The sequence below is a fragment of the Elgaria multicarinata genome, chromosome 3, assembly GCF_023053635.1.
Source record: "Elgaria multicarinata webbii isolate HBS135686 ecotype San Diego chromosome 3, rElgMul1.1.pri, whole genome shotgun sequence".
Lineage (NCBI taxonomy): Eukaryota > Metazoa > Chordata > Lepidosauria > Squamata > Anguidae > Elgaria > Elgaria multicarinata.
In genome coordinates, this window is record NC_086173.1 from 29,407,339 (window position 1) to 29,433,734 (window position 26,396).

At 47.0% G+C, this 26,396-nt stretch overlaps 1 protein-coding gene across 2 annotated transcripts; it reads right to left on the reverse strand.

The window, feature by feature from the left end:
• Positions 1-12,201: 12,201 nt before the first annotated feature.
• Positions 12,202-26,396, reverse strand: ARF3 (ADP ribosylation factor 3). Of its 2 annotated transcripts, none has more exons than XM_063119786.1 (5): positions 26,310-26,396; positions 21,013-21,223; positions 18,631-18,741; positions 17,264-17,388; positions 12,202-13,985 (listed from the first exon to the last, which is right to left on the reverse strand). In XM_063119786.1, the coding sequence occupies exons 2-5, from the start codon at positions 21,158-21,160 to the stop codon at positions 13,824-13,826; spliced, it is 546 nt and encodes a 181-aa protein (XP_062975856.1). In that variant the 5' UTR covers positions 21,161-21,223; positions 26,310-26,396; the 3' UTR covers positions 12,202-13,823. The 2 variants fall into 2 exon arrangements, with proteins under 2 accessions (XP_062975856.1, XP_062975855.1); XM_063119785.1 differs by lacking the exon at positions 26,310-26,396 and adding an exon at positions 26,181-26,216.

Genomic DNA, 26,396 nt, shown 5'->3' on the forward strand with positions numbered 1-26,396 from the left:
CAATTACCCTGGTGCTCCTGCAGATGACCTCACCGTTCTTGCCCTGAAAAAGGTCCAGGAGCTGCATTTGCTCATGTTCCTCCTCTATTGCACCACTGGCATCTAGCATAAATTACAACAAGAAATGGACTCATGTGTAGGGTGACCATATGGAAAGGAGGACAAGGCTCCTGTATCTTTTAACAGTTGCATAGAAAAGGGTATTTCAGCAGGTGTCATTTGTATGCATGTTGCACCTGGTGAAATTTCCTCTTCATCACAACAGTTAAAGCTGCAGGAGTTATACTGCAGCTATACTGTGACCAGATTTAAAAGAGGGCAGGGCACCTGCAGCTTTAACTGTTGTGATGAAGAGGACAATTCACCAGGTTCTCCATATATACAAATAACACCTGCTGAAATTCCCTTTTCAATACAGCTGTTAAAGATACAGAAGCCCTGTCCTCCTTTTCATATGGTCACCTCATGTGGTTCCTTCTGCTGTATTATGAGGCTATTTGGTACTGAGGCATTTTACCCTAATGAGAAGTCCTTAAGTACTCTCAAATCACCTTGCTACACAGAGATTAATACACACACACACACACACACACACACACACACGGTGTGTGTGTGTGTGTGTTGGGACTTACCTGTGCTGTAACCCTAACTTTTACTCTTCCAGAAAACCGAGGCCTCTTAACTTCCGGGCTTTCAGTCAATGTCAGCCACTCCAGGTTTCCCTCATTCTAGAAACAGGATAATAGACACTTAAGCTTCCTCACCAGTTCACTGGTCCCACGAGGGATCCTTATTTGAACCCAACCCTCATGCGGTCATGCCTAGGTTGCCAACTGAGGAGAAAAAAGAAAAAAACAGCCTGGGCTGCTCTTGTGCTTTTGACATGTTATGGAGAAACGTGTCAGGAAAGTTTTGCAGAGCAGGCTGCTAAACCTAATCAGTTGGTAATCTCTGCCCGTGAATCTGCTGTCAACAGCACATCCACAGTGGTTTGCTGAAAGTTGGCAACCACAGTGACACCCCTCCCCAAACCTATTTGGATCCATATTTATTTATTACATTTATATCCTGCCTTTTTTCCCTCCAAAGAATTCAAGGCGGTGTACATAATCCTCCTCCTCTCCATTTTATTCTCGCAACAATAACCCTGTGAGCTAGCCACCTTGAGTCGCAGTATTGGGGAAAAGGCGGGACATAAATAAATGTAATAGTGACCTGGAGAGTCTGTGACTGGCCCAACATCACCCAGTAAGCCTCCATGGCCATGTGGGGACTAGAACCTGGATATCCCAGCTCCCAGTCCAACACTCTAAGCACTACACCACACTGGCTCTCAACCACTGAAGAAGCACCATGCAGACTTGTTTTGTGGGAACACCACTTAGGGCACAATCCTATGCCTGTTTAGACAGGAAAAGTGTCCTACAATTCCCAACATTCCCCAGCCAGCACAGCTGGCTGGGGAATGCTGGGAGTTGTAGGACACTTTTCCTGTCTAAACAGGCATAGGATCGTGCCTTTAGCTATTCTCCTGTCTACGTTATGAACCCAAAAGGCCCAGGCTAGGATGGTGCTTAGAGGCAAGACGACGAAGAGGAGCACGGTGGAAACCGTCCCCCCGCCAGGGCAGGCTGGGTGCCCCCGGTGATGGGATAGGCATGTCAGCTATTTCCCCTGCTGGGTTGCTGCCCCCATTGTCATTCCAGGGCTGTGGCTGCATCGACATACCAGCCCTGGTTGCTGTGATGAGACGAAGACGGACTGGCGGCTTTTAATGGGATTATGGGCGCTTCCCCCTCCCCTGCCCAGAGACAATGCAAGATGGATGAGCCCAGGACTGGTGAGAAACAAGAGGCAGGCTCCAGCCCAGGCCGGGGATGGGGGGGGGGGGGGAGAAAGGGCTCCGTCTCTGTGGTGGATGCTCTCTGCTTGTTCCCCTTCCCCTCCAGGATGTCAAAGAGCAGTAGCTTCTCTTGGGGTGCAGCAGGATTGGGGCTTCTGCGGGGAGCTCCATGCGACAGAGCTGGCAGGGATAGGTAGCCAGAGCACCCTAGAGCCCGGGCTTTCAGGTCCCTCTGCTCCAGTCCACAATTTTTGCTAGTTCTATGCATTTATTTTATTTATTTATTACATTTATATTCCGCCTTTTTTCCTCCAAGGAACCCAAGGCGGCGTACATAATCCTCCTCCTCTCCATGTTATCCTCACAACAACAACCCTGTGAGGTAGGTTGGGCTGAGAGTCTGTGACTGGCCCAGAGTCACCCAGTGGGTTTCCATGGCTGAGTGGGGACTAGAACCCAGGTCTCCCGACTCCCAGTCCAACACCTTAGCCACTACACCACACTGGCTCGTGCTGCTGTGCTAGCTGCTGCACAGAATAGGAAGGGTCCAAGTGTATTCTTGAGGATGCTCTGGCGTTTGGACGGACTGTGGGGAGGACGTCCTCTGGGCCCAATCCACACTGCCACCCAGAGGGAGAGAGCCAGGGGAGTGGAGGGAGACGCTCCTCCTCCTTCTCACTTTTGTTGAAGCTCACAGGCTCAGAGAACGTAGGTTGGCAGGCCGTAGCGGTGAGAAGGTGGAGGAAGAGCAGGGTTGGGAGGATCCAGAGTGGGCCTCAGCAAGGGCCCGACGATGCTGACTCCTGATGCCAGTGGCTGCTCTCTTCTGCAGTGGCCAGACTGCCATAGAAGCTCAATAGCAACCATCAGGGGGCACTAGGCGACAGAGCCCTAAAAGCTGTAACAGTTGATGACGCTAGAGAAAAGCACAGACAAGAACTATTTACACACTTAAAGCAAAAAAGTCAAAACGCTACACATGCATGCTGTGAACTAGAGTTCATAATAATAATAATAATAATAATAATAATAATAATAATAATATCTATATTGAAGACAGAAAAGTATAGTTTTTCTCCTAGAATACACTGGCTAAGGGGGTGTCTTTGTGGCCCCACTTTGAGGGCATCACAACTGTGGGGTGGGAATGCTTAATCCCCATGGCAGGAGGGAGTACGGGCTTTCCGGTGGCCATTCAGCTGGCGGAGCCCACCCCCTGCCCTCTGCTCTGCCTTTCCGCACCCCAAGCAACCTACCATGGGCCTTGATCCGCCCTTGGAACGCCCCCAGCATCAACCCGAATCAAGGTCACCACCGGCAGATGGAGGAAATGTGGTGGTGGTGACCTTGGAGCAAAGGAAAAAGTCACGGTAAATCTGCAGCTTTAAAAAATCACAGTTTTGGGGAGAAAGCCCCATGGTTGCTGTGAGTTGGCGGCTGCATCGTATAACCACTGCAGCGCCACTGTGTGGCCACCTCAGGGTAAAAAGGGCGTATAGACAGCCCCGAAGATGGATTGCTTCAGTTTGCTTGCCTTGAAGATAAAGGAGGCGGGGCCAGCCTTAGGCGGGCAAGCTGGCAGTCTTCTGGAGGGCTGAGCTGAGGGGTGTGCGCCAAGATGAGCTAAGGGGGGCGCCAAAGCTGACCACACTGGGTGTGTGTGTGTGCACCAAAGTCACTCCTCACATGGTGCAATTTATCTTAGGGCCAGCCCTGAAAGCAGATCCTGCAAATGACAAACTTAACTTGCATGTCACATTAGTAAGGGATCCTGAGACAGACAGACACAATTACAATCTCACCCTTTCCAATAGGAACATATGAAACTACCTCACAGTAAATTGGCCCATCAGTCCATTTAGTTCTATATTGCCTACCTCCACACTGACTGGCAAGCAGCTCCCCAGTTTCAAGATGGGAATCTTTCCCAGTCCTACCTGGAGATGCCAAGGAATGAACCTGGAATCTCCTGCCTGTGAAGGAGGAGCTCTGCCACTGAAAAAGGCAATGCTCGTTCCCATGACGTCAGAAGAAAAAGGCAAGGCCCGTACCCCTCAGAACAAACCAGGAAGTGATCCCTAAACCTTCCCAGCAGGAGGCAGCAAACACCAGAATAATTCAGCATTGAGAGGCAACAATACACTTCTCTAAACCACAGGAGTCCAAACAAAGCCTGCTTGGAGATTTTTCAGTGGGATGCATGTTTGTGCACAGGCATATGTGTATGCGTTAATTAGATGTAGATCTATCAGGGGAGGCTGGTGGCTCCCATTTCAGCGAGGCCGTGAATCTGCTCTGGGTTTCAGTCAGACCTCGAAAGGAGCTATCCATGGTGCTAAATCCAGTGCAAAATTGGTTAAATTATGCATACTATGCATAATTTTGTCCACCTGTATTATGTCCCCCACTTACCTTGGTCCAAACCTATACCTTGTGTCAAATAATTACGTTCCCATCATGTTAATGCTATAGCATTCTTGTGCATTTATATCTCATAGGACACACAATGACATCTGTTGCATTATTTTGAATAATATGGAATAAAAATCAAGAGATAGCACTATGTGGAATGTGCCCAAACAGATATCAGTGCACTTCAATACCATTATAAAGCAGTAGTGTAGGTCTAGCCCTAGACATAGGACACTTCCTGATACTGAGTCAGATTATTGCCCATCTAAGTCCAGTATTATCGACACTGACTGGCAGAAATGGTTCTCCAGGATTTCAGGCAGGATTCTTTCCAATCTCTACCTAAAGTTGGAAGACCTGAAGACAGAAATGCACGCGCTGGTAACTTCAAGGCTCGACTTCTGCAATGCGCTCTACATAGGGCTACCTTTGTGCCTAGTCCAGAAACTTCAACTAGTTCAAAGTATGGCAGCCAGGCTGGTCACCCTAGGGGTGACCACATTACACTAGTTTTAAAATCTCTTCACTGGCTGCCAATTAGTTTCCGGGCAAAGTATAAAATGTTGGTTATCACCTTTAAAACCCCACATGGTTTGGGTCCAGGCTACCTGCAGGATTGCCTTCTCCCATACAATCCACTCAGGTTCTCTGGGAAGAATTTACTCCAATCAACAAAAACAAGGCTAACAACCATTACCCAGAGGACCTTTTCATCTGCCGCTCCCAGATTGTGGAATGGCCTGCCGGGAGAGATTTGTCAACTTAACAGTCTTCCAGAATTTAAGAAAGCCATAAAGTCTGATCTCTTCTGGCAGGCCTACCCGGTTGAATTTTAAGATGCCTTTTAATAATGTGCTGCTTTTAATAATGTATTTGTTTTAAAAGTTTTAATCAATTATATGTATTTTATGTCTGCATTTGTATTGTACTCCGCCTCGATCCAGAGGGAGAGGCAGGTAACAAATATATTATTATTATTATTATTATTATTATTATTATTATTATTATTACCTGGAGATGCAGGGGGATTGAACCTGGGACCTTCTGCACGCAAAGTAGGTGCTCTACTGCTAAGCTACCACCCATCCCAAGAGCATCCCTGAGCACATGGTCAATCTAGTTTCATCTGTACCTTTTCAACAGTGTCCTTGAGTCTTGTAAGTCTTTGTGGCTCCTAGTTCTCAGAACTCTTGGTAAAAGAGGCTGTTGGAGGTGCTGGAGAAACAGTGATGTGTGGTTTTTTTCCAGTTTCCCAGGCATTTTAGTTTTTTAGTTTCTGTTGGATTGTTTTAAATCTGGTACCGTATTTTCAATATTTACAGTGCTGGTAGCTTCTGTTGGGTTGTTTTTATTTTTTATACTTTAGTTTTAAACTTTTATATTGTATTGTATTCTATCATTTTGTATTTTATGGTTTTAATTGTTGTGAACCACTCAGAGAACTTTTATTGGGCAATATACAGTAGAAATGTCATCCATCCATCCATCCTCTTCACAGTCCTCTTGTTGCCTTACTATACCATTAGCAGCCACAGAGGCATAACCCCCCCTGCCTGGAAATATGGTGCCATGTGCCAAGGCTCAGGGAAAACACATTAATATCCAGAAACAGCCTTTAAGAGATTTATCATATAAACCAATAGAGAACACAATTCTCCAAGTGAAACTATAATGTAGCCAGAATGGAATCATTCACACACAAGAGGGAGATATCAGTAGGCTTGTGGGAACACCAAAATTTGCAGAAGTACGAGAAAATCTTTAGCGGGGGGGGGGGGGGAGAGAAACTAAAGGGAAGAGCCCCAAGCACACCCATGAGGAATGATTAGAGACTGTTTTGAGGTGGGGGAGATGAAATGGAGCATCCTAGGAAAGGGGAAAGCTGGCACCCTGGATATAAGAAGAGATGTGCAGGATTAGACCAAAAGCCTATCTACTCCAGTATTCTGTTTGCAGTGGCCAGACAGCCACTTGGGGCTAGCTCAAGTAGGACATGAGTGCCATAACACCCTCCTTTCCATGTTCTCTTGCAACTGGTATACATAGGCATAGCACCTCAGATATTGGAAGTGGCATATAGCCATAAGGACTAGTAGCCATCAATAACCTTATCCTTCATGAACTTGTCTAATCCCCTTTAAAACATCACTTGATCTGGTGGAAATGAATTCTATCGTTCAACTAAGCCCTGTGTGAAGAAGTACTTCCTTTTTGCTGTCCTGAATCTCCCATAATCCAGCTTTACAGGATGAGCCCAGGGTCTTGTGTTATAAGAGTTTTCCCCCCCCCCCTACCCACTTTCTCCACACCATGCATAATTTTATCCACATATATCATATCCCCCGAATTTTACTTGAAAAGCCGCAAATGCAAACCTTTCCTCATGGTGGGGTTGCTCCAACACTTCCCCTACTCTGCTTGCCCTTTTCTGCATCTTCTCCAGCTCTATAATGCCCTTTTTGAGGAGCAGTGACCGGGACTGTACCTTTCCAGATCTGTGTTATATATTCTAGCTGAGCTTCTATGATGATGGATTTGAGTAACCTCCAAGCATTCTGGAGAGATTTGACACTTTTCTGACTTTCCCTTTCAATTTCCTCTTTAGCAGTTCCCTTGTTTCAGAGACTTTTTCTCTTTTGAAGTCAATTGTGACTGCACTGGACTTCCTTGGCAATTTCCCACAACAGCAGCCACTGCTTCCAATGGGAAAATACTGCCAACATTCATTTGCTGGTCCCTGTCCCATCCAGGCAATGACTAGCCTGAGTCACTTAGCTTCAGCATGCTTGGGCTTTCAGATTCGACCCCTGCAACTGAGAAACACTTGCATGACATGTATGGTCATACTCTTCAAAACTGGGCAACTTATCAGTATTTTAAGATTTTCAACAGCCAGAAATGCACAGATATTGTGATGAGGCAACTGCTCCCTTTAATGGAAGCTTAAGGAATTTTGAAGGAGACTTGTACAGAGAAGAATCCAGAAGCATTCCACACTGTCCTGGCGTTCAAAGTTACATAGACTACAGAAGAGTTGCAATGGAATTCAATGCCTTTAAATTAAAAAGAAAAAAAAAGGAAGAGTCCAGTTGTGGTGTAGTGGCTAGAGTGTTGTATTGGGACTCGGGAGATCCCAGTTCTACTCCCCACTCGGCCATGGAAACCCACCACGTGACTTTGGGCCAGTCACAGACTCTCAGCCCAACCTACCTCACAGGGTTGTTGTGGTGAGGATAAAATGGAGTGGAGGAGGATCATGTCAGCCAATTTAGGTTTCTTGCAAGAGGAAAAAAGGTGAGCTATAAATGGAAAAATAAATAAAATAGGCATCGCCTTCTTGACAGCCCCTTTCAATGAATTCGATAGGTTAAAGGGACATGCCAAGTTCACTTCTTACATTTTAACTGGATGGCCTCTACAGTTGCAACTAGAGATGAGCAGGTGGCATCAAAAACTGCAGCTCTGTCTCACCTGTAACAACTAGCATTTTTTTTTAAAAAAAAGCACAAGACAATGGCTCATGCTTCCCATTCCCCTGTAAACAGCAGCCAACAAAGTGGGACGGGAACATTCAAAGCTCAGTGATGCATCATACGTTATTTACTAGATTTTTACAAGGGAGGTGATGAAAATCGGCTGAGGCGTTGCTTTTGTTGATAGCCACGTGGCACAGTGTAGGTTAGGGGTGGGCAACATGTAGCCCTCCAGATAGGTTCGGCCTACAAGTGCCATCAGCCCTAGCCAGCAGTGAAGGATGATGGGAATTGGGGGACAAGTTTATTATTTATTACATTTATATACCGTTCCATAGCTGAAGCTCTCTGGGTGGTTTACAAAAGTTATAGTGAACATTAAAAACAAATATACAAAACATTTAAAACCATAAAAAGAATAAAAACAACAATATCCATTTAAAACAACTATTCTGGGGCCAGTTAAACTCAGCATATGTTAACTGCCTGGGAGAAAAGTCTAGACCTGGCGCTGAAAAGATAACAATGTTGGTGCCAAGCGAGCCTTGTTGGGGAGCTCATTCCAAAATTGGGGGGCCACCACTGAAAAGGCCCTCTCCCTTGTTGCCATCCTCCGACCTTCCCTCGGAGTAGGATCTTAGATGTTGCCCAGCCCTGATGGACCATGAGAATTACAGAGGACCTACAACAGTAAAAAGAAAAGAAAGACCTTTCTGCTGATAAGAGAGATTTCGGAGGGGTTTCTCATCTCAAAGCGCCTTCAGGAGCAGGTGCAGTAGCATAACTATGCCCCTTTTAGAAACAGGAATCAGCAGGAAATTGCTTGGGTTGAAATGCTCAAGCACTGCAGATAGTTCAACCAATTAAACATAAAGTTGCCCAATCTGGTTTATCAAGCAAATGCAGATCCTACATTGGCCAGAATGTTCATTAACATTACAAATACCTCTCCTCTGCATGAGCAACTGAGATGTCAGCTCTTTTGCTTCCAGAACTATTATGCAGTTGTCGGAAAGGTAGCTTTTGTACAAGAGGGCAAGGGAGTCAAGCCCTTATAGTTCTCAAAGCATAAAATCAGAGATGTAGTGTATGCTAAAGGATGAGACTAAGTTTTGAGAGGAGATGGGAAGTTTCCAGTTTTTTGAGTTTCCTGGCGCTCACCCCACTGCTGTGCCAGGCTGCCAAAGGCCTGGTTTGTTATTTGTTTATTTATTTGTGACATTTATTGGGCGGTATAAAAATGGAATAAATAAATAATAATAATTAAAAAAAATCTCTCAGTGGTTTCCAATATTAAAACACAATATTAAAAACACTTCCAATTACAGTAAAAATAGTAATAACGGAGTGGCATAATTAATTTTACTTACAACCCAGGGAAAGTCAGGGTGAACAAATGCGTTTTCAGGAGGCCAAGTTGTTTTGGGCTTTGTATGACAATGGCATAACCTTATACATGACTCAATAGCTGACAGCCAGTGCAGTTCTTTTAACACAGGTATTATGTGAGCATAGTTAGGTGTCTCTTTGACTAGGTACAGCTTCTGAACCACACACAAGGGCAGCCCCACATAGAGCACATTGCAGTAGTCTACTCATGATCACGCATGGATCACCGTGGTTAGGCTATCCCTATCCAGAAGAGCATAGGTGGTGTACCAACTGAAGTTCACAATGGGCGCTCCAGCTACTGAGACCACCCCCCCTGGGACCACAGTGACAAGGATGGATCCAAGAGCACCCTCAAACTATGGACCTGCTCCTTCAGAGGGATTGCAACCCCATCCAGTACAGGCAAACACCCCAATCCTCAGATCTGGGAACTGCCAACCCATAGAGTCTCTGTCTTATTCAGCTTCAATTTATCGGCCCTCATCCAAGCCATAACTGCATCCAGGCACCACTTTGGAACGTGCACAGCCTCTTCCAATTCAGATGTTACAGAGAAATAGAGCTGGGTGTCATCAGCGTACTGGTGACACTTGGCCCTTTGTTTCCCTTCCTGGGTGTTCCAACACAGGAAGCGAAACGAAGAAGCAGGGTGTGTATGTGACATCAGTGGCTTTCAGCCTGGTGTCAATGAGATCAGTCAGGGCAAACACAGCCCCCCAAAGACAGCTTCCCTACCACCACCAATCTTCCTCTGTAATGTGCAGGTGCAAGGAGGTTTGTTAGGTGCGTTCAATTCTGGCTCTCGCACACTCTAGGATATGCCCCAGAATTCCTTACGATGTCCATAGGGTTCTAGGGTAGACAGATCTCACTGCTCAGTGGTGGAACATACACATATTGCATACGAAGTTCAGTGGTAGGACATATGCTTTGCATTCAACCCCCAGCATCTCCAGTTGGCACAGCAGATGTGTGCCATGGATTTTTCTCCCTGCCAAAGCCCCTGGAGAATCACTGCTAGCCAGAACACACAATACTGGTCTAGGTGGACAGGTAGTGTGACTAGGTATCTGGCATCTCCCTGTGGAAGGGATCTCAGGATAGAAAGCTGGTGATGGACCTCAGGAGTCATGATACTCCCGTTTCTCATGCTTGGGTTGCAATCATTGTTGGGAATTTGGGTACAGGGAATCCAAGCCTTTTAGGTCTACAGATTAAACACAGAGCCATCTCCCTTTTCAGCCATTCTCAATAGGCTCCTTCTCTCCAATCCATCAAAAATGTGAGACAAGGCACTTATGTAGAACAAGGCGGTTTGGGTGTGGGAAGCAGTTTTAGACCCCGGTGTCCTTGATTCTCATTTCGGAGCAGTGAGCGGAACAGAGATCCCAATACGATGCCCTCAGGGTGGGCAGGCCCCCTTCTTGGATTAACAGCTAATGGGATTTAGCTGCTCATCCAATATCCCCCTTCTATACAGGAAGGGAGGGGGCTAAATGCCACTCTGGATCAAAGACACCCCCCCCTCCTCATAGAGAAGCACAGCTCAGTTAAGCTGTTTCTAATTAAAGTCAGTGCCTACATGTCCATCACCACTCCTGAGCTAGCCACAGCAACCCCAGCCAAAAGGGAGGACCTTGTATGCTACCAGAGGCAGGGGAGAAGGGAAGGAAGGGAAGCAGAGGTAAGCAAGGCTTTTAAACACTAGTCATCAGCCAATATGGGGGACTTGAGGGTGTGGGGAGGAGAAAGGAAGGCACAAGTCTCATTTGGGGGTGATGTGTAGGAGCCAGAATCTAAGATCCTAGCCCCATATTTCCACCCATCAAATCTTACAACTCTCTCTTATACAGTGTGCATGTGAGCAATTAAAACTGAACAACCTTTAGGGCACTTTTAATTCCAGGTGTGTGCTGGGAAGAGGGAGCTCCCCTCTCAAGGTGATGTATGTTGTGAACATAAGGAGAGACCTGCTGGATGAGACGAAGGGTCCATCTAGTCCAGCATTCTGTTCACACAGTGGACAACCAGCTGTCAACCAGGAACCCACAAGCAGGACCTGGTGCAACAGCACCCTCCCGTCCATGTTCCCCAGCAACTAGGCTTACTGCCTTGGATCCTGGAAGTAGCACATAGCCATCAGGACTAGTAGCCATGGATAGCCTTCTCCTCCAGGAATTTATCTAGCTCCTTTTAAGGCTATCACTACAACTCGGGTAGCAAATTCCACAGATTAACTATGCCCTGTGTGAAGAAGTACTTCCTTTCAGCAATACTACAAACGAGAAGGATCTTGGAATTATTGTAGATTGCAAGCTGAATATAAGCCAACAGTGCGATATGGCTGCAAGAAAGGCCAGTGCTATTTTGGGCTGCATTAATAGAAGTATAGCTTCCAAATCACGTGAGGTACTGGTTCCTCTCTATTCGGCCCTGGTTAGGCCTCATCTAGAGTATTGCGTCCAGTTCTGGGCTCCACAATTCAAGAAGGACACAGACAAGCTGGAGCGTGTTCAGAGGAGGGCAACCAGGATGATCAGGGGTCTGGAAACAAAGCCCTATGAAGAGAGACTGAAAGAACTGGGCATGTTTGAGGGGAGACATGATAGAACTCTTCAAATACTTAAAAGGCTGTCACACAGAGGAGGGCCAGGATCTCTTCTCGATCCTCCCAGAGTGCAGGACACGGAATAACGGGCTCAAGTTAAAGGAAGCCAGATTCCAGCTGGACATCAGGAAAAACTTCCTGACTGTTAGAGCAGTACGACAATGGAATCAGTTACCTAGGGAGGTTGTGGGCTCTCCCACACTAGAGGCCTTCAAGAGGCAGCTGGACTACCATCTGTCAGGGATGGTTTAGGGTGGATTCCTGCATTGAGCAGGGGGTTGGACTTGATGGCCTTGTAGGCCCCTTCCAACTCTGCTATTCTATGATTCTTTTATCTGTCCTGTTGTGCTCCTGGACTGTTTTATTCTCCTTAACACAGTAACAGAAATAAATAAACCAGTCTTGAGGCAATGTAGTACACAACATGCTTCACTCCCCAAAATACCCCCAAACACCAGACTGGAGCCAGCAGCTACATAAAACAAGTTTAATATCCAATGGGAGTGCTCAGAGGTCATGGTGCGTCCAACTGTTTGGAGGGGGGAGGGGGGCAAGAAAAAACACATATAGGGAGCCACGGCCCAGAGAATGAACAACTCAGGAAGAGGAATGGAAATCACTTTACACCAAGCCAAGGGAGTTGAAGTTGGGGCGGGAGGAGAGAAATAAGAGGAAATACGTAACTGCCAGGATGGGGGAAGGGAACATACAGTACCAACATTGTCCAGAGGCAGGGAGTGACCTGAAAGTTACATGCAATGACCTGGGTTTGACCCTAATACAATCATTAACCCCCAAAATTAAAAAAGAGGGGAGAAATGACTCCCCCCACACTTCCCCTAGCATAGATGAGGAACCTTTCAAGAACTGGAGGGTGTCTGAGGGTGGAAGAGGGAACGAGCTGTCTAAAGGGGCATCATGACGTAGGCAGCAATGAAAAAGCCTTCACCCGTGTGAAGCTCCCGAGGGGAGGGAAGAGCAGATGGGCAGTAACACTGCTGGGATGCCCCTGCATGGGTGCGCACCTCCCCCAGGTGGGAAGAGCAAGCCAGGCAGGGAAAAGCAGGGAGTTACGTCTGCACAGGTCAACGTTTGGCAGCATTGGTCCCAGATCTCCTGCAGCAGCCCAGACCAACACCCGTCCCAGGGGAAGAAAAGAGACAACGGAATCCACGGGTCTCAGGGGAGACGGGTTACTGAGAGCTCCAGCGTCATTTGGTCTGAGAGGGTGGAATGCAAACGGTCCACTTCATCATCATCAGCAGCAGTGAGTCGCTAACCACATAAGTCACTAATGAAATTGTTAGCAGGGTGATGGACAGGGAGGTGAGAAAGACGGGCAGGAAGTTCAGTACTGCTGCAATCTCACTGTTGACAGCAGGGGGTGCTGCCCAATGTAAACAGGACAGAAAGAATACACATTTGGGGGTGGGGACAGAATGATGTAGTACATGCAGGCCCCTGGATCAAGGAGAAAGAGAAAGGGACCTTCTGCTCATCTGAATTCCTGTTCCTCCGTCCCCCCCACCCTTGCATTCACTGGTCTTTGCCTCCCTGCACACAGTGCAGCCACACAGTCCCTTTAACCTCCTGGGTTCCTCCATCCCACCCGCACCCGCACCCACAACACACAAAAGCAAGAAGCAGCTGCCACTGAGTTTTGGTCGCCTCCAGTCAAAGAGAGCCAAATTTCACAGACCACCAATAAATACAAAACTGACCAACAAAAAAAGAAAAGAAAAGGAAAATAGAAAGAAAAAAGAAAGGCCACAAAATCGGCACCCAACCCCCCACTTGCCCCAACCCCTCCCACCACACCCATATATTTTATTATCTCTATATATATATTTATCACACACGCACGCGCACACACAGAGACCGTGCAAAAAATCCTGGCCGAGCCAGAACATGAGAAAGAGGAAACCAAAAGTTAACCCCACCCCACCCCCACAGCAACCGGTGCCGGCAGGGAAAAGCAAACCCAACAGGGGAAAGAAAGGTGGGAACGGGGGAGGGGGTGGGGGAGGAGAGGGGGGGATCAACCCAAAATGGAACCAACAGCGAGGGGCTTTAGCCCGCCACCCTCGTGCTGCACTCATTTCTTGTTCTTCAGCTGGTTGGCCAGCCAATCCAAGCCCTCGTAGAGGCCATCTCCGCTAGTGGCGCAGGTGGCCTGGATGTACCAGTTGCGATGGCGCAGCGAGTGCAAACCCAGCTTGTCCGTGATTTCAGCCGCATTCATGGCGTTGGGGAGGTCCTGCGCAAGGAAGGAGAAGCGAGAAGGAGAGGTTAGGAGGCGCGAGACTGAATGTCCCCTTACGGTGCCCGGTCGTTTCGTTCCTTGGCTAGTCAAGTTGAAAAAGTCGCTTCAGAAACGCGCTCTTGAAATCTGTTAAGTTCCAATGCATGACGCGCCAATGACTCTTCCTGGAAGGCAACCGGCCGCGGAAGCAGTGTTAGATACCACTCTAGCAATCTCATCACGCAACATGACAGCCAAGGAACCTCCATCAAGAAAAGCTATTTTTTTTGCTCAGGACACCATCTAGCTTATCTGGTCCTCGCAGCAAGCAAATCTTTCTTGCCTCAGTCTTTTACTTTTTCTATTAGCTCTTCCTGCACCTGCTAAGAAGGCCTGGGTGCTAAAGAAAAATCCAATCTGTGCACCGAGGAACCTTGCATACCTTTGCTTACTTTGCGTCCTTTATTTTGCTACTTCCATTTATAGAAAAATGAAAGGCACAGAAGCCCTGCCAGGGGGATGCCAGTTCGTGGCTTCTCCTCCTCTTCCTCACCCCCCCATCCTGTTTGAGATTTCACCAAGGATTACCCCAGTGCTGTGTAGGCCCTGCACCAACAAGTAAATATTATGCGCGTGAGCATAGGAATTGCAATAGGAATTATGGCAAATGCCGGCACACTGGTTAAATTGGTCACTTATTGTACTGTACTCTCTGGTTACCTGCCTCTTAAGTGAGGCACATGGGGACCAGGGCTAGGATGTTTTCGGTTTTCAGTTGCAGTAATCCACCTGTTATTATCTTTTCTGTGCCAGGCAAATTATTATTATTATTACTATTATTTATTTATATAGCACCATCAATGTACATGGCAAAGACCTTTTTATTCTCCCATGCTTTAAAAAAACATTTTAAAGGTGTTTATATCACTTCCCCCCCCTTTTTTTAAAGTGCTACTTTCAATTGCATCAATATGCTTCTCATTTTACCCATGAACTACCCTGAAAACTAAAGTTAACAGATAGGATGGAAATGTTTTAAATGTTATTTTGTGTACTTCATGCAGAAATTGTTGCTGCTTTGTGCAATTTATTCTGCTTCTGTTAGCCACTGGGAAGAGCAAGGAGCTATTATATAGGGCATCGACACACCGATTGAAACCTCATTCAGCACCTCTTTTGGCCTCCAAGATGTAACCAAGCCATGTCCACAAACTTTAAAGCATGATTTTACAACCATAAGGGCTAGAAACCTGCTTTAAACACACACAATATGCACAATTTGGGCTTCTTAGAAAACAGAATTCCACATCCAGTACCAGAGTCCACTGCTTTTCTGCATTCCCACAGAATCTGAGCAGATCTCCAACATGGTGCCCGTGGGCACAAGTGTGCCCACAGACACCTCTCTTGATGCCTGCCAGGCTCCCAGCTTAATTTTTATTCTGTTTCTTAAGGTTTATTTCAATTAAAACATTTTTTAAAAAAACTGGGAGGCTACTACACTGCAAAGTATAGTGCTGCCTTCCAGTGCTGTTTTTACTTGGGTTCAAAGAAGAGCTTTTGTGTTTTAGTGCTAAGACTCCACCACCACTTTTCTTTTAGTTTCATCTGTTTACCTCCTGGGAAATGAGTGCTTTGTGACTGGCCAGGCTCACCATGGCAGCCATTTTATGAAAGAGCAAGCACCCCCACAGCAGCCATTTTGTGACAGCACCCATGACACAGAAAATTCAGTTGAGCCCATGGACCCAAAAAGATTAGGGGGCCCTGCATTATCTACACAAGCTTATATTTGCAGCCAAATGAGTGTGGGACTTGGTTTCATCAATGCTGCACCCAATAACAATCCGTCACTTGCACAACATACATAGTCCTGCATATTAAACATGACTCTGTGCTTTAAGAAGTGCATAGCAAGGAGTGTGCAGGGAGGAGGAATATGGGTGGCACAACTGATAATCTTGTTCCGACTACGAAACCTGGCAACTTCCACCAAGCCCTTTGAGATGACCCATGCCCGAGTTTGCACCCAAAGGTCCCAGAGGTTTCTCTACAGCTGCCTCTGCCAACCTGGTGACTTCTAAATGTACTAGCATAAAGACCATGTCACCATGGCCACTAGTAGTCTGACGGCGTTCCTCGACTCTCACTATATCAGTCCTCCAGAAGATGTACGGAGGTTAGTGTCTTTCAACGCAAGCAAGGACTTTTGGCCCTCGCTTCCTCACACCTGTTAGTGATAAACAACACTGGATTCTTCCCCACAGGCCTCAAGCCCACATCCTGCCTCCTTCTGCCACATTTTAAAACTCAAATTTTCACAGGGCTGCTTTTTTTCCCTCCTCACCGCCGCCTCCACCTCCATCCCTGCTGCCAATATGGCCATTCTGAGAGCAGGCTCGACTGGAAAAGCCCAAGGCCCTCCCTCCCTGCCTTCGCATTTTTCTCCCTGCACGCCTGCGTGGTACAGAGCTACGTGGAGCTGTAGCTCCCCAACCACCTCAGGTTCATGGCCAGGGTGCAGAAACTTAAGAACATAAGAAGAGCTGTGCGGGATCAGACCAAGGGTTCATGTAGTCCAGCACTCCGTTCACACAGTGGCCAACCAGCCATCAGCCGAGGACCAACAAAGCAAGACATTTGTGCAACAGCACCCTCCCACCCATGTTCCCCAGCAACTGATGTACATAGGCATTCTGCCTATATATACCAGTTGGCTATTTTATTTATTTATTTATTTTATTTATTGCACTTATATACCGCTCCCATAGTCAGGCCTCTCTGGGCGGTTCACAGAAATTCCATTGAATTTGACTATTAAATAACTTGGCTATTAAAGCTCAAGCTTTGACCTTTTTTTGAACTTTCAAAATGTTCTGCATGTCTACACTGCTCAAGCAACAGTTTAAAACAAATTGAGTGAAATCGGTCTGGTAGATCTCGAGTATTAAGCCTTGCACTACCATATTCTTATGTAAGATTGGACCACAACACTCATCATCCTCAGCCAGCATGGCAGCACCAGGTGGGGACGGCTGCCCTAGAGGATGGGTCAGTACAATTTCACGGCTCCCAACACTGACAAGTCCAGGCTGCCAGCAGGCCAAGATGTCACTATGTGTTCCTCTCCAAACCTCAGTGCCAGAAACATCTAGTCTCCTAACAAAAGCGGCAGGGAGGAAGTTAGAGAAGAAGCAATCTTTCACCAAATTAGCTCAGTCCACCAGGGACTGGCTCCCACACACACTGATCTGCAAGGCTTGGAAACACCCCTTCTCCCACCCTGGGCCAACCTGCTTGTTAGCAAAGACAAGAAGAACAGCGTCTCGCAGTTCATCCTCCGCCAGCATCCGCATCAGCTCCTCACGTGCTTCATTCACTCTCTCCCGATCGTTGCTGTCCACCACAAAGATCAGACCTGAAAGAGAGAAGGTGTTTACACAAGCCTGGAGCAGAGGAAGAATGCATGCAGGGTTTAAAAAGGGGAAAGCAAGCCAAGTATGAGGAGGTAAGACAGTGGAGGTGTCTGGACTGGAATGAGGGGCCTACAAAAGAATGTGGCTGCAGGTGGAGGAACTTTTAAGGATTGCAATGGGCATTCCAGTGTTCAAAAGTTCTAGAAATCTGGAAGGGGAAAAGTGGGGATGCCAACCAATCCCCAACCCCATATCTTCCAAGGGGAGGTGGAAGGAAAAAAGTACCCCATTGGAAACTCACCCCCTTTCTGCTAAAGAAGAGAAGTCTATCGGGGGGGAAACACAGAGCTTCCATTGGAACCATCTGCCAGGCTTTTTTTTGCATGTAAAAAAGTTTGGGGTTGACAGCAGTTGATGTGTTTTCAGTTGATTTGACCTAGTTTTCAAACTTGAGGTGTAGAATTATGTACTGAATGAGTACACCACATTTTAAATGTCCAAGTACATTATCTGGTTGCAGTCCAACAAAAAGAAATGCAAATATGCAGGTTAAACCAAGCCTTCTTGATCTGCCAATTAACCTCCACCCTTCACCAAGAACAACCAGGCAGGATGCTGAGCTCAATGAATGGAAGCCTCATTGACAGTATCTTCTTCAATTTTAACCTAATCCACTTCCATGTTGTTTATGGCCACTGCACAATCTTCAGCAGAGCCGAAGACAGTCACTCCAAAGGGATCCCCGGGGATTTTAGCCACACTGTCTTAGTGACACCCTTGCGATGCTCGGAGGTCACTATGCTTCTATTTGGAATGGAACCTATATCAATTTCAGCAGTGTGGTTTTATCCTGGTTGTGCTTTTTATATTATATTTTGTATTTGTGGTTTTAGATTGTTGGTTGTTTTATTATGCTCTTCATGGTTTTAATTTTTGTGAACCGCCCAGAGAGCTTCGGCTATTGGGCGGTATAAAAATTTAATAAATAAATAAGGACCAACACACACACACACACACACCCCATTACTGGATGAATCAAGGATGCCAAAACTCAGGTGCTGGGTTCCAATCTGGCCCTCCACGGCTCCTCAGATGGCCGTGCTCTGATGGCCCTTGACCTCTGATCGCTTGGTGGTTTCCTGACTTTTGTGCAGTTTTTAACCCATTCTAAAAGGTTGAAATGCCTCTTCTAAGGCTGAGTGACGAGCAGTAAAAGCATAAGGCTAAAATACGCTTTCTCATACCCTGGGTATTCTGGAAATAATGCCGCCACAGGGGCCGTATCTTGTCCTGGCCACCAACATCCCACACGGTGAAGCTGATGTTCTTATACTCAACCGTCTCCACGTTGAAGCCTGAGGAAGAGTGACAGGGTCAGAACCAAGTTTGGCAGAGCAGGGAACTCGACCCTCCCTGTGAGCCAGGAAGAGCCAAGAATCACACAACATAAAGGGACTTTCAAGGGCAGGAATCAGCAGCCAGCTGGTTTTCGCCACTTAAAGACAAACGCACCCACTACTAACATGATTTTGTATCTAGATATAGGTGTGTAAGGCCCTAGGATTTAGCTCCAGGTCTTTTGCTGACAACTGGAATTTTAAAAAAGGGACCTTAGCTACAGGGCTCACCACCAAAATATGCTCCCAAGCGAACATGTTATCGCAGAGAAGTTTTAGTGCATGCTACCCAAATTCACCCCTTTCCGTGTAGAATCCCAGCAACGCATCAACGGTAGGTTTCAAGAGACAACGGGCTCTACAATGACTAACTCTTAAGTATTCTCAGTGATGAATCATCCCTTTCGACATAATTGGGCAAAACTCAGAAGGTGCAATCCGTGAAGCACCACTGCTACACAATCTATTCCTTTCCACAGGGTTCCAGCACAAGCATTACAGGTGAATGGAGGTTGCACAGCAATGGTGCACAGCCAATTGCACCTGTAGTACCACAGGAGTTTCGCAATGTTTTTCCGGTTCCTGAGTATTTACACTTAGGACAATACTTTGTTTCCAAAGTTCCCTTTGCACCTATAAAGTTAACTTGTTTTCTTTTCAACAACAACAACAACAATAATAATAATTTATTTCTTACCCGCCTCCCCAATTGGATTGAGGCGGGGAACAACAGCAAGTATAAAATACATAAAATACTAATTAAAAACATAGTATACACTGTTAAAAAACATCCTAAAAATGTCCTAAAACCATACTAAGGAAAGGAAAGGAACCTCTCGTGCAAGCACTGAGTCATTACTGACTCTTGGAGGGACGCCAGCTTTCGCTGACGTTTTTCTTAGCAGGCCTTATAGCGGGGTGGTTTGCCGTTGCCTTCCCTGGCCGTTATTACCTTTCCCCCAGCTAACTGGGTACTCATTTTACCGACCTCGGAAGGATGGAAGGCTGAGTCGACCTGAGCCGGGTGCCTGAAACCAGCTTCTGCTGGGATCAAACTCAGGCCGTGGGGAGAGTTTCAGCTGCAGAAACTGCTGCTTTACCGCTCTGTGCCACACGAGGCTCAAAAGCATACTAAAAGTATCCTAAAATTCTACTGGATAGCCCTGCTGGAAGAGATCAGTCTTGATAGCTTTCTTGAATGCTAAAAAATTGTCAAGCTGATGAGTCTCCTCCGGCAGGCTACTCCACAGTCTGGGAGCAGCAGAAGAGAAGGTCCTCTGGGTAAACCCAGATCACCCTGTGGTAATCACAGATGACGAGGACATATCAATGGCAGCTAGACACAAGAGAACTCAAATAGAATCTCCAAGTTGAGGAGCAGTGTACCTTTGAATAAGTTGCTGGGAGACAAACAATGGGGAAGATTGTTATCCTCATGCCCTGTTTGTGATCTTCCTGCCAGCCACTGATGAGAGCAGGAATCTGGACCAGATAGACTAGCTTTTCTCAACCTGATGAGCCGGCATGCTGGCTGAGAATTATGGGAGTTGTAGTCCAACGCATCCGCAGGAGACGGCTGAGATAGACCCTTGGGTCTGACCCAGCAGGACTCTTTATGTTCTTACTGCTCAAATGAGCTTTGAAAGAATTGTGTTTATGAGAAATGCAGGTGGGTTGGAGTGACCACCCATTACGGTTTACAGCTTGTCAACCCACTCAGTTCCACGTCTTATCAGGAGCAAGACCTCAGTTACTAGGCAGACCCTGTCCAATATAGCCCCCTCCTAACGCTGGAGATGAACCTTGGAACACCAATAATAATCAAGCTATCGCCGTCGCAGGCAACGTTTTCTGTGCATGTGCATGAGTGCGTGTTAGGTTTCGCTTCTGATCTAGCTGTTCCCAGTTGTGTGAGTCACACTAATTAATCCTGCTGTGTGCCCCATCAGGGAAGGCAAGAGCTAGTACAAACGACAGGGAAATTGCTGTAACATGGACCAGACCACCCACACCGCACCACCCCGGCTTTCTAAGAATCAGGACTAAATCCCAGGCTGAGTAAAGCAGAGGGGACAGAAAAGGGAAGTAGGGGCTTGCTGATATTGCTGACCTGAAGTGACAGTCATATGACCAGTTTCATCATGCAGCCGTCACATGACTGCAATACCACCCTCAAAAAGGAAGGGGTGGGGAAATGCACTCCTCCACGCTTAAGCCTAGGGGCCATACCAATAGTAGGAATGGTGGTGACAATCTCTCCCAATTTGAGCTTGTAGAGGATGGTGGTCTTCCCGGCAGCATCAAGCCCCACCATAAGGATGCGCATCTCCTTCTTGCCTATCAGGCTCTTCAGCAAGTTGCCAAAAATGTTCCCCATGGCTGCAGGTTCAACAACGCAGGACTTAGCTTCTTCTGTCCAGTCGGTGTCAAAGGACAAGTCCTGCGGAGATGGAAAGAGCTATTAATGAGGGCAATATTATTATTTATTAAAAACATTTATATCCCGCCCTATATCATTAAGATCTCAGAGCTGCGTACAGATAAAAAAAAAATGACAGCTCTTCCTCCCAATGGTGTCTTGGGAGGCAAAGCACAACCAGAGAAACAGGTCTGAACTGTCTTGAGACCTGACCATTGAGAACTCATGGGGATTAGCACAAGGGTGGTGAAGCTCTGGCCCTCCAGATGTTGTGACCACTGGCCATACTGTCTGGTGATGGGAGTCTAACAACATCTGGAATGCCACAGGTCCTACAACCTTGTGCTAGCAGAACCCAAAAGACAGTAAGTTTGGCAGAGTATGATGAATTATGCCTCTTCCTATCAGGCCTATGGATTTAAAACTTTTTAGTAGCTAAAGCTGAGTTCACCCATGCAAACACAAGATGCTTGATTGCACCCTGAAATCAGCTTCCATCAGGGGTTCCTCAGGCCCCTTTCTTTTCAGGGCTTCAGGGAAACTCTGAAGATGCACCTGTTTTCCTGTAATGTCTGGGCTGCTAGTTTTAGTAATAAGTTCTGTTTTTCATTGGCAATCTCCATTTTTATGGATTTTTATTAAATATGTTTTTATTTTCATTGTATCCAAATGTGTGTTTTTATCTAGCACGCTGCCTTGAGAGGATTCCACCCTTAAAGGCAGCTGAAAACTAATTTTAAATATATACACAGTCAACTGCCAGTTACTGAGTGTACAATAAACCGATTGAAAGAGCTGTATTTGAGGCAATATGAGGAGATACTGAAGTTCCCTGTCAGGACTCATTCTGTGAGGGCTCATTCACACACTCAAGCTGTTACTTGATATGTGAATCTAGGAGTCCCTTGGGAAACTCTTTCCAATGGAATCTTCTTTCAAGCAGAAGGAAGGTTCGACTGGACTGAAAAAGCCAGACCTTCTGTAAATTAAGCCAGCCTCAAACCCCATAGTTCTTTTTGGCCTGTAATGTTTTCACGCTATTCTGCCTATCCACATAATTTTGTTATTCATGTGTGGTACTGCTACTGCCTGAAAGATAATGCTAACTCTTTTCCACTTCATCAAATCTTCCCTGGCTAGTGGTCATCTGGAAGACATTCTTATTTGCCTCAGGCAAGCAGCCTACTTACAAGCCTCACTATTACTCTGCCTTCTTTTCAATGGTCATTGGAAGATTTATGACCGAGGCTTAAGGAAGCACATTTCTATCTCCTCTCTTAGCTCTACAAAAAGCACTACCCAGTTTCCACACACATCCAAAGCAGGCCTTGTCTTCCATATGCTGTTGGAGTCCAACTCCCATCAGCCTCAGCCAACATGGTCAACAGTCAGTGATGATGGAAACTGGAGTCCCACAACATCTCAAATTCCACACCTTTCCCACCCCTGCCCTAAAGGAGCTTACACTATAACTCTGACACTCGTTGAATACCACCAATACACATCACCAGCAATGGGTGGTAGGAAATTCTCATTAGTAAGAGTGTTATTGTTTCATAAAAGAATTACATAACAAATTGCTACTGTACCGTACCAGCCAAATCTGATGGTCTCAATAATTTTATTCAGGTGACTATCCCTAAGCAACCTCTCTTCTTCTTCTTTCTCACCCACATGTCTATTTGTAAATGGGGGAGGGGATTAAAACCAGAAGTAAACATGAGAAGATGCCAAATTCAATTAATTTAGGGCATCAGAAAGTTTTCAAACATTTTCAGACAACAGCCTTGAAATGCTACAGATCATACACAAACATTAACTATGTTGTGCTTTCAGCATAATACAAGCATAATACAACAGAAACAATTATTTTGTTTGAGCAGGAGTTTCTCATTACTTTAACATTATCTGAACTTCTTAAACATTCAGATAAAGCATAAAAATCCTCAGATTAGTTTTCTGTCCATACCTAATTCCCCCAGTGTTCCTTTCCCTTAAACTTTCCTCCAGAAATGTCTTAAGAGGATCAGGACCTTACAACTCAGAAACGAGTCAATCTAAGCCAGGTGGCTCATGACCCCGTGCAACTGGGAGCCAGCAACTGGCAGTCTCTGGGCCAAAGCTGCCCTCCCCAGTTGCCAATTTAGAAACTAAAGAGGACAGTGGCACAAGGGAATAACAGCTGAGACAATACGCCTTGACCATACTGGTGTGGGATTGAGGCAACGTCCTCAGAAACCATTTTGTGAGGGATATGCAAGGGACCCTACAGCAAAACCAGTTGCTGACCAGGAATTTATAGACTAAAGTGCAAACTTAGCTCAGAAAACTATCATTTGTAATCTAGAGTTCTCAATGTGGTGCCCATGAGCACCAATATACCTGCAGACATCTCTCTTGGTGTTTACCAAAGCTCTCCGTCCCTCCTGATTTTGATTTTATTTCTTAAGATTTTTTTTAATTCCCCCCCCCATTTTTTTACACGGGGATTCTGGCATGCTGCAAAGCCAAGTACATCTCTCCAGGGCCATCTTTATTTGGGTTCAAAATAGTGGTTTTATATTTTGGAGCTCAGACCCCCCTACCTCCGCCTTGTACTTTGCTTCTTGGGCAAGTTAGCCTTCTTTTAGCTTCCATAGAAATGAGTATTTTGTGACCAGCCATGCCAAACATTTTCTGAATGAGAAAGCCCCACCCTGCCATGGCAGCCATTTTGTGAAAGCACCAACAGCACTTTTGCGTTGGTGGCCACAATCCCAGATTTGCCCACCAATCCTAAAAGGTTGGGGACCTGATTCAACATCAACACACATGCATTAGGGAAACAAAGAGGCCTAGATCCTTCCTCCCCCTGCAGTATTGAGTTCAGCCTACAGAACTCTGGCACAAGTGCTGACACAGGCCAGTGGTTTGGTTTCAATAGGATACAACTAAGAAGTTCACTATGGGCTATTAGAAACAGAACCTGGCATTCCCCATTAGGCAGCACCAGCAGGAAGTATGGTGCCCATAAATCTGCTGTCAGTGCAGACGGCATGCATCTCATGGCTGCAGTGCTCAACAAGGTCATCATTGCCCATGCTGGCTGGGAACGATGGGGGTTGCACTCCAACACATCTGGAGGGCATCAAGCTGGGGAAGGCTGACAGGGAGCTTTTATTTCTATGAACCTGTAAGGAAGCAGGCCAGAGGCATTGGCACTTATATACCTAGCTTATTTCCCCCAGATCATGATTCTGTTATTGACCAGGACAAAGTTGGAGGATATGCAGGCTACCCTGCTCTATATAATAACCAATAATGGCTGAGAAGGGGGATAAAAACCTATCAAGCATCCCCTAAACTTCTGGAAGTTAATGACATATGTGGTGGCATCTTGATCCCATCCTATATTCTTCAGTAAATATAGGTGGCTAGTTATGGGTGGGAAAGAATACTGAGCCAGACAGACAATCTGATTGATCCAGCATAGCTACGCCAGAGTGCTATTTGTTTCAAGAAAGGGGCCTACAAGACTACAACTCCCAGAATGCCTTAGCAGGTAGAGGTACGTACTCCAGGAAGATGGGAACCTCGGATGATGTTGCTCTGTTTCCATAAAGATGCAGCCCAGCTTGGAAGAGTACAACGTCTTTACACCTGGTAAGTTGCTTCACCCTGTTCTTATCATCTAAAGTCCACCACCCCAGTAAAAAAAAGTTATATCTAAAGGAAGGACCTGAGATAAGACTCGTGTCTGGATGGGGAATAGTATCATAATCCAGAGCAAGGGTTGGGAGCAGGGTGGGTTTGTCATCACATCGTCAGCAAAGACCTATAAGGGATCCTTTCTCCTGTGTCACAATAATGAAAGGCAAAACGGGGGGGGGGGGGCACGTGCCAGGCACTGCTCGTCACACAGAACATGCCAGGCGAGCCCCATATGGCAGCATTTGTTACTGCTACAGAGCTCAGCCAAAAGCTACATCCAGAGGGTCAACCAGGAGAACTTGAGGAAGTCTTTACGCGTTCCCAATTCCTCTCACCATCCCCCATCCGCACACAAGATATGAATGACTGGCATGTCCCAACTCACTAGGCTCTAGTGCCCTTCCAAAAACCTAGAGGTCTTGAATCCCACCCCCAAATCTCCCTTGGATTTAACTCAGAAGCCTCGAGTGTGGGAAGGCGCTGACACATCGCAGGAGCCCTGTTTAGAATGGCTGCTCCTGTCGCCCCCTTCGGCCGAGGAGCCCGAAGTGTTTCTCCCACACAGCTCCACTCGAGGTTTCCGAGGCCCGCGTTTCAGCTTGCAGGCCTGACTACTACGATATCTCTGCCAGGGATAGGAGCCACTTAAAAAATAATAAATAAAATAATGACATCGTCAGGACTGGAGGACGCTTAACCTGGCCGACACCCTGCGCTCCCCTCGCACAACGCTGCGCAGGGAGCAGCCGCCGAACGCCCGAGGCGAATCCTCTTGCTCCACGCACCCGGCGCCCCCACCCCACCCACCCACGCACCGACCCACCCCAGGAGGACAAATCCGCCCACCCGTAGCGCAGGAACCACCCCCGAGGAGCCACCGCTGCGGCGGCTGCCGGCATCACGGGAACCGGCGCTGGATGCTCGGCCGCCGGGACAGCGCAACAAGGCAGCCAGCCACCCCCACATTGCAACACGCGCGCGCGCTCCCGAGTTCACCCGACGCTCTCCCCCACCTCCCTCCCCCGGCATTGCACAAGCCACGTTCACCCACTCGCGAAAAGATGACACCCCGAAACCGAACGCGCTCACACACACACCACCCTCCCCAGCGCTCCACGGGGCAAAGGCAGGGGCAGCCTCCAAAAGCTTCTCATTCCCTGCTGCAAAAATACAACACGCAGCCTCTCCCCGCTGCCGCAATGCCCCCCCCTCCCCCTGGTCTCAAATTGACCTCCGTGGGAGCCCCGGCCGGCCTGCTTCCCTCCCCGCTACCATTCAACCAACCAACCTCTGTTCCCCTGCAGCGGCGATATTCCCTCCATTCCTCCCACCCCTCTTTCCAGGTCACTTGCTGCTGCTTCTACTGCCGCCGCCGCCACCCCCGCAAGGCGAGCCGGAGCCGGGCCCGAGCACCCACCTGCTCCTGCGCGCGCGCCCCTCCGCCTCCTGCTGCCCAGCTGACTCTGCACTCCGAGTTCTCTTCCAGCCGGAAGCAGCAGCAGCA